Source organism: Citrus clementina, unplaced genomic scaffold (genome assembly GCF_000493195.1).
Source record: "Citrus clementina cultivar Clemenules unplaced genomic scaffold, Citrus_clementina_v1.0 scaffold_2, whole genome shotgun sequence".
NCBI classification, from domain to species: Eukaryota; Viridiplantae; Streptophyta; class Magnoliopsida; order Sapindales; family Rutaceae; genus Citrus; species Citrus x clementina.
Genome location: NW_006262688.1, coordinates 29,673,700 through 29,688,484, shown reverse-complemented (window position 1 = coordinate 29,688,484; position 14,785 = coordinate 29,673,700). Strand labels below are relative to the sequence as shown.

The 14,785-nt window shown below is 35.2% G+C and overlaps 1 protein-coding gene across 2 annotated transcripts; it reads left to right on the top strand.

Moving 5' to 3' along the window:
- The first annotated feature begins 2,127 nt into the window (after positions 1-2,127).
- On the top strand, positions 2,128-13,830 carry LOC18051461 (DDB1- and CUL4-associated factor 4). Of its 2 annotated transcripts, XM_024191936.1 has the most exons (13): positions 2,128-2,291; positions 2,410-2,534; positions 2,944-3,084; positions 4,454-4,584; positions 5,365-5,595; positions 6,061-6,242; positions 6,721-6,821; positions 7,726-7,884; positions 8,668-8,723; positions 8,808-8,865; positions 12,988-13,108; positions 13,195-13,302; positions 13,393-13,830. In XM_024191936.1, exons 1-13 carry the CDS (start codon positions 2,282-2,284, stop codon positions 13,509-13,511), a joined length of 1,542 nt encoding a protein of 513 aa, XP_024047704.1. In that variant the 5' UTR covers positions 2,128-2,281; the 3' UTR covers positions 13,512-13,830. The 2 variants fall into 2 exon arrangements, with proteins under 2 accessions (XP_024047704.1, XP_024047705.1); XM_024191937.1 differs by lacking the exon at positions 2,944-3,084.
- The last annotated feature ends 955 nt before the right edge of the window (positions 13,831-14,785 follow it).

The window sequence follows — 14,785 nt, the reverse complement described above, 5'->3', positions numbered from 1 at the left end:
ATCTAGATAGCTCTTTCTATGTAGTTGTCTCACGCGGTACTCTCAGTCTCGGACAAAATTAATGGTTGAATTAATCTCGTTAAATATGAAATAGACATTACAGTATTGTCTGTGTACCAGTTTGTGTCTTTTATTTACTATATGTATTTTCTTGTTTTCTTAAAAGAAAAGAAATTTCTTTCTGTCTCGGTTTTTGGGTTCATGGGTAGAGGCTTTAACGGTCAACCAGACCGAACAAAAAGAGGAAATTGAATAGCACTTTAATGTCTCATTGACTTCGCTGCCTCAGTAAAATAACTCGACCTTAGTGGTCGGGGTTGGCTTTGGGATTAGGGTGTGCATATATGAATATATATAGTTCTTTTTTTTATTTTTCCCTTTATCTTTTTAATCATGTTTAGTGAAATTATAATCAAAATGCCGTAATCTGCCTTCTAATATTTGGAAACTTATCTTTCCTCACTAGTAATAAGCACCAGGAGAATCAAACTTTCCCCCACATTTGTAAGGAAAGGAGTTACAGCCCAACTAGTTGAATGCATCCGTTGTAGTTAGTACACTGTACGTCAATTTTAGGAATGTTGTGAACTATGAAACAATTGATGATTTCATAATTCAATACCCCAAGTTTTCATTAGTGATATAATGCAAAAAAAATTATAATGATAATTGCTAAGAGTTTCGTTGATTGTTCGAACACCACGTCTTACTCTACTATTGAGATAGAAGATTAGAGTCTTTCCGTTGTTATTGGAGTTAGTTTTTCTATTTCTTTTTAAGTTGATCTTACTTTAGACTAATATAATACATTGAGACAAGTCTCGACAAATTTGTTATGTATTCTATAATATAACAATAAAAAATATTTTAAAAATTAAGTCTAAAATTATATTCTGAAGGAGAAAATAATCAATGTACATATATTCAAAATTTTATTGTTAAATAAACAAAATAAAAATTGTTAGTTCCATTCTCATCATCTCATGCATCCATGGGAAAGTGAGAATCTGGTTACACAGCAATATTACTGGATTCAAAATCTTATCGATCTATCTAACAATAAGGACAATGCAGATTAAAGAGGCACGTTCCAAGTAATATGGTAAAAATATTAAATAGATATAGATCGAGAACAAAATAGTTAATTAATAACTATGTTAACTAATTACTAAACCATAACAACAGCAATTAAAGCGTTAACAATGAATAATTAAATAGTGATGATGATAAAAAGTGGGAGGAGGGTTAATTTCTTAATAATTTTATCTTACATAAGTTCGGCAATTTAAAATAATTTGGGTTTTTAGGCCCAGGGACAGCATTACCAATTTGAGCTGTGTTGGGCCTGCGGTTTTAAGTTAAACCCAACGTTAACACGCCCCCAAAAGAGCATTTGGGCTTGAAAAAGGCCATCAAGTTCATCTTGGGATATTATAAAGGCAAGACTAGTTCTCAACTTCCGTAAAGCTATCCCACAAACAACCCCCCCCCCCCCCCCCCCCCCCCCCCCCCCATAAAAAAAAATCCATTAAAATTATAAAAATAAACCAGTGACCAGTGTCTGTTACCAAGAGTCTTAAGGGTTCGTATCTTAAAAGGAAAATATTTGGCAGAGCTTAATGTATATATTTTGGTATTTTCTTTATATTATAGAAATTCATTTTATACAAATTGATCTAACGTAAATTTATTAGTTGAATGAGAAGATAAAATAGTAAAAATAAATTATGCGAGGTAAGAGTGATTTAATCAAACCAATTAAATTATAACACGTCAATTTATATAAAATAAATATATACAATAGTTTGTAATTCTATTATTAAATTACTAGAGATTCATAAAATCAACCCTTACCATTATCATAAACATATTCATATTTTTCAATTAAAAAAATGTTTACAAAAGCTTTTAAATATATTTATTTTTTCCTTTTAGAAGTACAATTGTTATTATATATAATTTTTCATTTAAAAATATAATTTTAAAAAGTAAAATAATGTTATGAATTCCAGTAATTAAGTCTCAGTTGATATGATATTCAACTATTCAATAATAACGAAGTAATTATTTATTTATAAAATTTACTATCAAATAGGTTAATGATGCACATTAGTTGTGCGAGCTACATTTACATTAGTTGTGTAAACGAAGCGTTTCGACTTTCGCCGCCAACAAGCAAACCGTATGAAAGAATAAAATAACGGTAGGAGTTCAGACGCTTCCACCGCTTCTTCTTACCATTACAGACTTGTGTCCCGCTCAACAAAACGATTTAATTTCCATGCCTCAAGGTTCTTCTTCGTCTCTCTCTTTTCGATTTGCTATCCTTATTGTGTTTTGGTTCAGCATAATTACAATATAAAAATGAAAAATATGTTTAATGAATTATATGTATAACGTGTCTGGCAGAGCTTCCTGGGTTTTATTATGATGCGGAGAAGAACAGGTATTTTCCCATCAAAGGCCCAATTCCGGGCACTTCCCGTTCTTCTTCAACCGCTGCTCAAAAACCAATTTCAAAGCAGCCCACCCGGGTAATCTTATTTCTATGTACTATTTCATGCATTGTGCTTACATTAGGAAGCTGTTTTCACTTAATGGGCATAGATTTTATATGTATATTTCCTTAGGGAAAGGTAATGTTTTGTTATCTTTAGAAATTTCTCTGGTGACTTATTAACTAAGCTAAGTGTAAGTGTTTGGTGAACATTAGATGCCAAGTAGATGTAAAATGTCGGCTCCCTGCAGGTTTCTTAATGTTAATTTGCTTTGAGAATTTACTGCATTCCTTTCTTTTGCACGTGTGATGTTACGGATCTCAGTGCCAAATCTGTTACTGTGGCCGCCTCAGTACCACTTCTCCTACTTTTTCTAGGTTCAGCCTTTAACATAATTAACTCTTGGTCTTATTTTAACCTTTTTTCCTTTTTTTTTTTTGGGCAGGCAACCAATTCATCTCTGACTGGAGCAACAACTTCCAAATTGCTTCAGGCTAGAGAGTTGAGAGGTAATGTTTTCTCTCTTAGTAAAGGGAAGTGTAACTTTAAGGAGGAGTTCCAAAAGAGACTAATATCTCAACCAGTGGTAAGTTGATGGAAGATGGGTTTGTGATTTTAGAAGCTATACTTCTTCTTTTTGGAGCATCATAATGCCATCAGAGTCCTCACATCCAAATCCAAGTTCCCCCACTTTTGATCTCTTAATCAAATATCTTCTTTCAAATTATCTTATATTATTCCATGTTTCAGCGTAGACAGGTCCCTAAGATTTTTTCCTTTTACCTGAAGTTATTCGAACATTGGTGATATCTTTGGCTTGGTTTCTTTATTAAGTGTATGATCCAAGGGATTGTAGTAATTAGTTTTTAAACAGGAATTATGCTTAATATGTTTTTCAAATTTAAATAATTTATTTGAAAAATATAATGAACAAATTCTCTATTTTTAGTTATAGAAATTCACTTTAAAAAGGTTTGCTGGACTTCTTTTCCATTTCAACTCACCATTTTATGAACGTTATAAAAACACACTTAGAAGTCATCTTACTTAAATCTCAAACTGTAAGATTTGTAACTACAAAAATCCATCTAAAGCTACTAGATTGAGGTGAGATAACCAACCCAGATTTTATGGACGCATTCTTAGGATTGCTCCATAAAGAAGAGGAAACTGATCTCCCAAGGAGCAATTCCCAATCCAATTATCTTCAGAAAAGCAAATAGTCTCTCCATTACTGGTTGCAAGGTAAACTGAAGGTATTACTTGGAGATGGCCTCCCAAGGATTTCTATGAGAATCAGAGGTCATCGTTTTAACATCCTATCCATTAGAGTGACGACTGTATTTGCTCCTGATAACCTCATGCCATAGAGAGCCGTTTTCCAGTGTTCAGCGGCATAGCAATTTAACTGGGAGGTCCTCCCCCCCCAAAACTCCCAATTCCTAACCCTCCACTCTCCAGTTTCTTTATGCTTGTCAAGAATGACCCAAATTGATGAGATGAAAACCTTTACCTTCATTAAAACCTTCCCGTAAAAATATTTCAGCAATCTTTCTATCTTTTTGGCAACCACTACAAGCAGTCTTGAACAATGATAAATATTGGAATTCGTTACTTCTTATTTGGAAAAGAGGTAACTTGATTTTAAGAGCCCGTGTGTATCTTGAGTGGCTTTACTGCATTGGATCTTGAGTTATTTTGTAGATCTTGTAGATGTCTGGAATGAAAGCAAATCCATCCTCTCTTTTCTCTCTCTTGGATTCTCCATGAGAGATTAAAGTATGCTTATAATCTTGTTTTTCTATCTAAATTTCTCCTTAGATTTGAAGCAATAGTTGATTCACATATTTGTCTTTGTCTTATTCACTGAATTCTGTATGGAAAATTGTTACAAAGCTTGAGTAATCTATAATTTAAGGTCTTTGTGGTTTTTTTTTTATCCCCCGTCCTATTAGGTTTGGAGGTATGAGGCGACAAATCAAACAGGTGACATCACTTTGGAGCAAATAGAACTGAATGTACAGACGCCTGAGGGTCAGTTCAGAACCGATGTTCTATTAACTGGCAGTGTAAATGGCTTCTTCAGGTATAAATAAAGTTATAATCTGATGTTCTTGTTACTGGTCTTGTAACAAACATACAGGACCTCAAAACTGTGTTTTCATAATGACATAAATATCAAAGTTTTTGATTATTGAAAGTAGAGATTATGGAATAAGAGTTACAAGGTTTTGAAAAAATACTTAAACATCATCATGTATTTAACACTTTTGTATCGTCATTTTTCATACAATTTGTTTTGACAGTAAAATCCGAAAACATATGTTTTATTGAAGGGAAAAAAATAAACTTTAAACGAAAATGTCAAAGCATAGTTATAATAATATTTTGTTTGATTGAGTGGAAAAATGAAAGAATATGTGTTGGGCACTTTGATTGATTGAGTGGAACAGTGAAAGTGTATGTGTTAGGCACAGTTGCTGGTTAAACCAGTGAGTGGAATTATTTCTTACAAGTTTTAATTAAAATGATACTAGAGCTAACTCAGGCCAGAACCTGAAGTAATAGTTGCAGACTTAACTATCTGCATCATTGTAAACAAATATTAAAAATTCAGTAAAACAAACCTTCACCCAAATGAAAATAATTAAGTGAAATCAAACTAAAAAGGAAAATGCCACTAAGTACTGAAAGGAAAAATTTGCTTTACATAACTTTGCTGTCCGATAGTGCCCTGAAATAAAGTTCGTGTCTACATCTTGGGCTTTTTTCATATTTTGATAATTTTCTTTGTAAATATATATATCTTTCTTTCCTCAAAGTGTTTATCACAAGCTATTGCTTTTTACGTTTTGTGCTATTGCAGTTTGTTTGAAGTTGGAAATGTAGGACAACACGCTCATGATACAGTTAAATTCATTCCCGGCTGTGTGTGGCCTCGCATCAAAGATAATAAAACAGAAAGTTCTAAAGCACCTGAGCACATATGGAGACTGAATAAAGCTTCAATACTTATGCCATCAAGTGTATCTTGTATCAAATTGTTTGGAAAGCACCCTTCTTGTGCAACTGGTGGTGGTTCTGTCCGGCATGCATTGTATCCTTCCATGATTACAGATTTTGGAATACTTCTCTATCTTGCTTCAGCACATATAGTTTCTTGATTTTTAGGTTGTGTACTCCAGTGATAACAGCAATTATTGATAATTCTGGGGATAAAAGATGTTTTCCAGTTATAGGTAGCAATTAATCTAACCTTAAATTTTCTCTTAATTTTCTAAGTAATAGTATTGAAGCTTACATGGAAGAGGAGGTATTTCTATTTGGCTTTTGAATGTTGAGTTATTCTATTGAGAATCACAATTAGATTATCATGTTGCTTCATGTCTTTACTTGATTAATATATTGCAGTTTCTATTTTTCAGTTTGCTTTTCGCCCATTCTTTTTCGCTTGTCATACATATTATTTTTATATTAATTTGGTTTTTCATAGCTTACCTGATAAATAAGTTTTTCAAAGTTATAGTATTGGAGCTCGCAATACCTTAACTTCAGAAAACAGGATCACTTCTCTGGGGTCGGAGACAACTGGTGGATCTATTTATGCTCTTAATCTTGACAATCCATTAGATATAGGTCCTAATTTTTCAATCATAAGACGTAGCACCATGCATTTGGTTGCTTCATTCAAGTGTACAGTTTGGACTGCAGATTTCTGTACTAATCCAAGTCAAGCAGTGATTGGCAAGTTTTTCACTCTAATTTTTAGTTTCCATATTGCTTATGAATTTGGCTTTGATGTTTGTTCTATTTGCTACTGTTTAAATAGCCAGCCTCTCCAGTTTATTACAGAATTTCTGCATTGTAAACATGGTTAGATTCTTCTAGTGCAGCACCCGTTCAGTAAAGGAAATAACTTTATGTAGCTTGTGCAAGCAATCATTTTTAATTTGTTTGCTTTCTTTATGACTTATTAGCCTTTAGCTTGTGAAGTATATTTTATTTCTGCATTATGATTTACAAGCTTAAATTAAATCATCCTGTTTGAATGTTAGAATTGAAAAATAGATAAATCAGTGACTGTGTTTGGCTTTTAGAAGGAATGTAATGTTCTACACAGATAAGTTTCAATTGGATCAAGTTGAGTCTAACAAGAAAACAAGAATAGTTACCCTGCCCTTTGTTAAGGTATTTATACACTTGTTGTTTTTGCTTCCTATAGGAACCAATCTCGGTGCTGCTATGGTCAACATGGAAACAGGAATGGCATCATGGGTCTGTCGTAGTAAAAGTGATATTCTGGCACAACAAGTTATTCATTCGGTAACCTTTTCATCATTAAGGTTCTCTAGATGCACACAAGCTGGGTTATTCATCATTAATGAAGTTTTTGTCCACTTTTATTTATTTTGAAGAGGGAAGGGAAGGCTGGGGGTTGGGGGGTTGTATGTTAGTTTCTTAGTGGATAACAAACTAAACAGAATTAATTTATTAGTAGGGAGAAATGAGCAAAGAAACTCCTTGGGGAAGGGGAAGGGTATCTTTCCAGAGAATGAAAACTCATAAGCTTTTGTCAACTACAGAGAAAACAACCCAAGATCCCTACAGGAAAAATATCCTCAAGAAATGAGAACCCTTTCACTCTTTAAATGAATGAATAGTGGAGAAATGGAGGCCTAGAAGGCTGCGGGATCTTGTCCTACAAACAATTAACTTGAAGTAATGTTGCTCCTTTCTTGCCAATCTCCAAAAAAGATCTAAGACAACACACTTCCAAAGAATCATATAAGTTGCTTGATGATCTCTGTTTCCTCTATACTTGTATAGTTTACACTTTTGGATATCTTGGTCACGGTTATCTCAAGACAGAAGATTGAACTGACAAATAAATCCTATCTCACATTTCTAAAATGTCTCATATATTGTTTGGACTAAATTTAAAATGATGCAGTTGGTGACAGCTCTGATCATGGACCAGTCATGTTCATGGATTGGTGGATGAAACTGAATAAACTCTAAAGAGTACTATCATTCTAACTCCTAGATCCCTAAGAAGGCAGTTTTCTTATTTTGTACACATCTGGCACTCTGAATTATTTTTCTTATTTTGCATGGCTAACTATTCATTCATTTTTAAGATACTCCAGTTACATAGTCTCTCTCTTCTTCCTAGGCCAACTAACTTTGGATATCTGTGAAATTGGTAATGATCGTTTCTTGTGTGCAGGGAAATGTTGTTTTATGTGGATTCAGGAATGGAGCAATTGTGACAGTTGATGTTCGTGAGAGACAGCGAGGGTGTTCTTCTAGAGCTGGTAGACGACACCGGATACCTTACTCCCGTTTGCAAAGAAATGATCGAGTTACTAATGAACAATGGTTTGAGGTATATTTTGCTTTTTTGTTTATTTATTTGTTTAATATTTTTCTAGATAATGATTGTGTACCCTTTATGCATAACTGCATGACTAGAACTCTTTTTGTGGTGGATGCTATATCAAGTTACCAAATTTTTTCGATTTAATTTTGTTCTAGATTAACAGTTGAAAGTTACTGAAATTCCTTGCTGCTTTGACAAACAGTAATTCCAGTCAACTTCGTTTTGCATCCACCAATTCTTTGAGAAGAGATCACTCGTTGTACTATCTTTCATCTTATGTGATCACTAGCCACTACTTATTTATAGTTACTTGTTTCATTCTTATGATTAGATATATGACTTGACCGTTAAACAACTAACTAGGAGATGGGAGTATAAGAATCTAATGTGCATAGAAAACAGAGTGTGCACATGCGTCTTGTTTAATCTTTATGTACTTTTGTTGTCAATGATTTCGAAACCAGATTGAGATGAGATGGAAGATTTTTGTGAGAATATAATACTGATTGAGTGGGCTGACTCTCTTGATTTTGATGGACCCTTAAGAGGATGTGTAATTGTTCTTTATATATATATATCCCTTGTAGTTGTAGTTATAGGAAAATAGTTTGCCTAGGTTTATTTTAGTATTAATGTTATTTTTCTTCTGTATTTTTTTTTCTTTATTTTAACATGGATTGTTTCAGCCAATATTTTTACCCATCTGTCATGAAGTTGCATGCGTGCCTAGCTTGAACCCCTTGTTTTGTCTAAAGTGTGACTAATGAGTCTAGATCTTATGTTTTGCAGCTGAAGGCAAACATTTGGCCTTCCCACACCACTTTTATGCCTTCATCGATATCTTGGTTAGTGGCTTTTACAACATCTATTCTTATAGTTTCCAGTTTTACTGTTATTGTCAATTTTATAACTTTTATTTAACACTTTAGTCTGCAATCTCTTCAACTCTACGACCAGTACTTCTTGGCAAGCTCAATGGATGGAACGGTTAGTGTTCAGTTCTTTCTCATTATGTGGATATTTGCCATCCCAGTATTACCCTGTTTTATGTGCTGCAATATTACATGATGCCTTCTATGCAATGTCAAAACATTATATTTTGTTTTTCATGTCTAGTATTATTTGCTGCAACATTAATAATACTCGAATTTTTTATGGTTCTGTTTCCATCAAAACACTTTTGGTGGGAGATTCTTCTCTCGGTGACTACTGTATAGTTAAATCAGTCACGGTCGAGGTTCAAATCATGGTATCATTAATGTTATCCTAAGAGATAATTTTATTGTCCAATGTCTTTTTTTTTTGGCCCCCTCACAAACTCAGTGGACGCTTTTTGCAATTTTTAGTTTGTTCGATGTGATGATACGACATGCATTTGTGTAACTATTGGTAAAAATGCAGTGTCAAATTTGTCGTCCAATTAGCACAGTGTTGTTGACCCTAGGTTTTATCTGGCTTAATCAGTAACAACTGCAAGATATTTTGTTGGTGTATCTCATGTGTGTTGGTTGAACAATGATATTTTAGATATTTCTTTCTTTTAAAGAGAATCTGGAGACTCCCTTATAGGGCTTAGGGTTAAATCAGGGCTGATTTTTATTAATTGGATCAAAAGAAAGAACAATGCTGACCTATAATTCGAGAGATAGGTCAATCTCTCCCAAAACTTCTAATTTCTCCTAATACTTGACAAAACTCAACATAAAACCCTAAATGACTCCTTATTCTCTTATTTATACTTGAGACCTAATTAGTAAATAAGCAAAACTACTAAACTGCCCCTACCCTTTTATATTTGCGCCTAACATGAGTTTTCATCGATGTAACATTACTCCCTTCCCAAAAAGACACCTTGTCCTCAAGGTTGAATCTTGGAAACTAATGTTGTATCAACTCATATGGCTCCCATGTCACCTCATAGTCTGGCAGGTCTTTCCATGTAATCAACACCTCCTTATTAGCTGGTTGTCCTGTCGCCCTTTGGCGTACTTCTCTACAGCAGCCAGTTCTAGCACTACCTCCATATCCTCAGTCAGTGTCGGCGGAAGTGAAGGAGATGGTGTATGTTCGCCAATAGCTCATCTCATCTGCAACACATGAAACACTGAATGAATGATCGTTGTTGGTGGCAACTTCAATCGATAAGCCACTTCTTCGATCCTTTCTACGATCTCATATGACCTAAAATGTTGAGGGGAGAGTTTTTCATTCTTCCGTAGCGCCAGAGACTTCTACTGATATGGCCTTAATTTCAGATAAACCCAATTCCCCACCTTAAACTATACGTCCCTCCTATGACCATCGACCTGTTTTTTCATTATTTGTTGCGCCTTAGACATATGCCTCTTTAACTCTTCCAGTATTCAATTCAGTTCCTCTAAATATTGATCTACTTGTGACACAAGTGTCGAACTCTGCGCATAGTACACTAAATGCGGAGGGTCACGCCCATACAAAATCTTAAAAGGGGTAGTCTGCGTAGCAGTGTGACAAGAAGTATTGTACCAATACTTTGCCCATGCTAGCCACCTCACCTACGGCTTAGGCGTGTTTGATGTGAAACACCGCAGATGGGTCTCTACACTCCAATTGACTATCTCAGTCTGTCCATCAATTTGTGGGTGGTAAGCAGTGCTCCCTTTCAAAATTGTTCCTGCACCCTAAACAAGTCCCTCCAAAAGTGGCTTAGAAAAATCTTATCATGGTCTATTACTATCGACTCTGGATTTCTATGTAAACGTACCACCTTTCGCATAAACGCCGATGCAACGGTCACAACAGTATAAAAGTGTTGTAGGGGCATAAAATGAGCATACTTGCTTAGTCGGTCGGCCACTAGCAAGATCATTGTGTACCCATCCGACCATGACAATCCTTTATTAATATCCATCGTCACCTCCTTCCAGATCTTATCGGGTAGTGCTGATGGCTGCAACAACCTTCCCGGCGCCATTGCCATGTATTTGTGGTGCTGACATACATCACACACCTTGCTACCATCTCTTTGACATCCTTCTTCATCCCCGCCCAATACAACTTTGCTGCCAAACGTCGATAGGATTTTAGAACAACAGAACGTCCCCCAATAGTACTCCCATGAAACTCCTACAACAACTTTGATATGTGGGGTGATGTCCTAGGCAGCACAAGATGTCCTCGATATATCAGTTGTTGTCCATTCATGGAATAGCCCGAATATTCCGTCCCCCCACACAATAATGCAACCTGGATCTTCGCCAACTCTTCGTCCGCCTCAATCTCTCATGACAATGCGTTATAATCCATCACCAAAGGCATTGATAAAACTACCATTTGAGGTTCCTCATCCCGTCGCGATAAGGCATCTACCGCCTTATTCTCCAACCCCAGCCGATACTATATCTCAAAATCATAACCTAGTAACTTCGACAGCCAGCGTTGGTGTTCCCCAAACCCCAATCACTATCCATTGCTCCAATAGGAACTTGAGACTCCGTTGATCCGTCTGGATGATGAAACATTGCCCTAAGAGGTATGGCCGGACACTAATAGGGGAAGTCCTTTCCTTCAACATTATTATATCCTCATGTTCCCATCGCGGAGGTAGACCGCTGGGCATCTGTAAAACCTCCCTCAAATTGCTCCAACAGTTACTGAATTGGTTCCAGAATAACTATTGATGTCTTTGTCTGTACCCCTTCTAGGTTATGCAGCTCCACCAAGAATCCTTGTTCCGCATATTGAATCGCTTTTACCAGGGTTTTAAGTGACACCAAGGTTTTGTATAAACTCGAATCACCCCCCTAGTACTACTGTCTGACCACCTATTCAAAACTTGGTTGTTAATAATTTCTAATTCGCTTTCATCTCTCCCAGCGACGGTAACCATTTCATTCTCAAAATTACGTCTTGTACTTCCTAAGTCCAAAGGAAGGAAATCCTCCCGCACCTGAACGCTTGGTAACAGTAAGATTAGCCCCCTGCATATTCCTCTACTCTTCTCTACTTGGCCCATCATTGCTGCCGGTGGTGGGTTGAGATGGAGTTTCGTCTGTTTCAACAACATGGCTTCGAGAGATGAAAATTGTTATTGAACAGTGTTAAATCACTGATCAATGGTGGCCTTGAACGATCCCACCTCCGCTTCCAAATTCTCTTCAAGCGCATCCGCCTTCTTCGTTGCCATTGTCTCAGGATCCTTGCTCTGATACCACTTTGACAAGGCTTAGGGCTAAATTATAGTTGATTTTTATTAATTGAACAAAAAAAATAACAATGCTGACCTATAATTCAAGAGGTAGATCAATTTCTCCCAAAACTCCCAATTTCTCCTAATACTCAACAAAACTCAGCATAAAACCCTAAGTGACTCCTTTCTCTTGTTTATACTTGAGCCCTAATTAGTGAATAAGCAAAATTACTAAATTGCCCCTGCCCCTTTCTATTTGCACCTAACATAAATTTTCATCGGTCTACCCTCCCTAACACAGATAAGCAGAAGATTATTCCTTCTGTCAGTGAACATTGTCATGATTGGTTAGATTTGAAAAAAAACCATTATGCTAAATGATGTTTAGATAAATAGATGCATTTCACATATCAAAATCTCACGTTTTGAGATTTGAGGTGCTTCTATTAGATTTTTCAGACAGCATTCTTCCCACTTCTTGAAAGAGAAGATTTATTCTCTTACCTGCAACATCATAAGCAAGTATAGGAAATGTTGATTGATTTTAGATGATATAGTGTCACCTTGGATATTTTCATTAGGAAATTGTTTACCAAGAATATCTTGTCAGAGCTGCTTGTACTAAACTTTATCAAAATGTCAACATTCGTTTCTTTGTTTTTCATGTGTGTCTTGAAGTAAAGTTGGATCTTGAAGTTAGATGGGCCCGGACTTCCAGCTTGTTATTCTCCATCAGCTTATTTTTAGTTGGGCATATAACTCCCTTATATCATGTGCTCTGTCATATTACTTATTGTTATCTTGCTGCTACTTTCATAATCTTTTGAGTATCAGTTTCTAAGATAAGGTTTGTTAGATTTAGTTAAGGTATACTGAGAAGAAAAGATAAATAAGCCCAAGTTCCTTCATCTGTTCCGTGGGCTTATTATTTCTCTTAACAGGTTAAGCTTTATGATCATCGCCTAACTACGAGAGGGGCTGTACAATCTTATGAAGGGCATGTAAATTCTCATACTCGAATACAGCTTGGAGTTGACCAATCTGAGAGATTTGTTATGTCCGGTTTGTAACCGTTTCAATGCATGTTATTTTCTCTAAAGGAGTTTCAGAGATTGGAGCTCTGACAATATATATATATATAAAACTAGGTGGAGAGGACTGCAAGCTACGGATTTGGAGCATCAGGTCTGGTGAACTGGTCTTTGAGGATAAGTTTTCTAATTCAGTCCCATCTGCTGTGTGCTGGAGAACTCAAAGTATAGTTTAATTAGCCTCTACATCATTATTTATCCTGATTCTATTTTACTTGTTTTTCATATCCCTTTTAATCTTGAACTCTTCAACAGGATCTATGGGACCGCAGATTGAAGGGAAAATCCACGAAGAGTTTGACTTAGGGCAGAGACACAGTTGGGAGGCATGGATTGGAACACAGGAAGGGCTGTTCCGCATGAACTGGTCCTGACTCAGCTGCCGTCTTGGATCTCCATGTGCAAAATATACCAGCAAACTGTGTATAGTTCAATATGCATGGCAATAGACAATAGTTATTAGCAGTGGCTGCAGTAGTGAATTTATGACCCATTTTCCGGATTCGGGTTTGGCTAACAACAATTTGGTCTTTTATATTTCAGTGACCAAATTTGTCTTCTAATTTTCAGAATTGACTCGCTGTAGCTAAGTTTAGCAGGATTTGTTAACAACATACATTGTAGCTATTTTTTTTTGGCAAACTGCACTACTTTTATCGGAGGGTGGGATGTATGATATCGTTTGTAATCTAATTTATAAAATCTCCTGAGTGGTAACGGAGATGTAAGGTTCAATAGAGTTTGGCTTATAATTAATGTAATATATAAAATTAAAAATCTTATAATAATCAAATAAAATATATAAATCAAAACAATGGGTATATATAATATGCTAATGCAATTGAAAATTCTTCAATTTAGATTTAACATATTAAAGTCCGGAAGAGTTTATAATATTGTAATAATGAGTTTATTTCGAATTCTAATATGAAATTTTAATTGAGTACCTTGACTCATAATGCAATTACCCAAAACAAGAAAAGGCTTAAACAGAGCAAAGCAATACTGCATGGAACGTACACATTAGTACATTACATAGTACTCTCATACTTTCAATTTTAATTTCAGCTTTTAGCATGCAGGGCAAGTGTTTGTTAATATTGTCTAATCAACCTGTTAATGTGGTCTAATCAACTCACAGTGATTAGTTTTCTTTTCTATCCATGCACAAAAGGATATTGGTCAGTGGTCACCAAGGGCTCCACTTTTTGTAAAGGAAAAAGCTTTATTAAAGAAACTCGTTGATCACTTTTATCAAAGGAGACGATCAGTTCTCTCGCTTTCTCAGTGACTACACTCTACCGATGATAGGTGATTTATTTGAAAAGTGAGTTGTTATGTCATAGACTCATGGTATTGTTAGTTCAGCAGGACGGATCTAGAAATTTAATTTATTAGAGATAAAATTATAATAAAAATTAATAATTTATAAAATTATTTTAATATCAAAATTTTTTTATAAATTTATTCCCGCTGAAATAATTTTTTTGTAAAAATTAATATGAAAATAAATTTTTTTTTTTTTTTATAGAGTAGTTCAAATTTTCCATAGTACTGCCCTGTATGTAAATAAGCATTGGGGATTGTAATATGATCTCCTTAAAATAGCAATTTTGTCTTTCTACATAGTTCCACCATGTATGATTTT

What these genes read in the sequence shown, in the direction of transcription:
- LOC18051461 (XM_024191936.1), top strand. An exon ending in GGTTCTGTCCGGCATGCATT is followed by an intron (nt 5,596 to 6,060) that starts GTATCCTTCCAT and finishes TTCAGAAAACAG; the next exon opens with GATCACTTCTCTGGGGTCGG. An exon ending in TGTGTGCTGGAGAACTCAAA is followed by an intron (nt 13,303 to 13,392) that starts GTATAGTTTAAT and finishes ACTCTTCAACAG; the next exon opens with GATCTATGGGACCGCAGATT.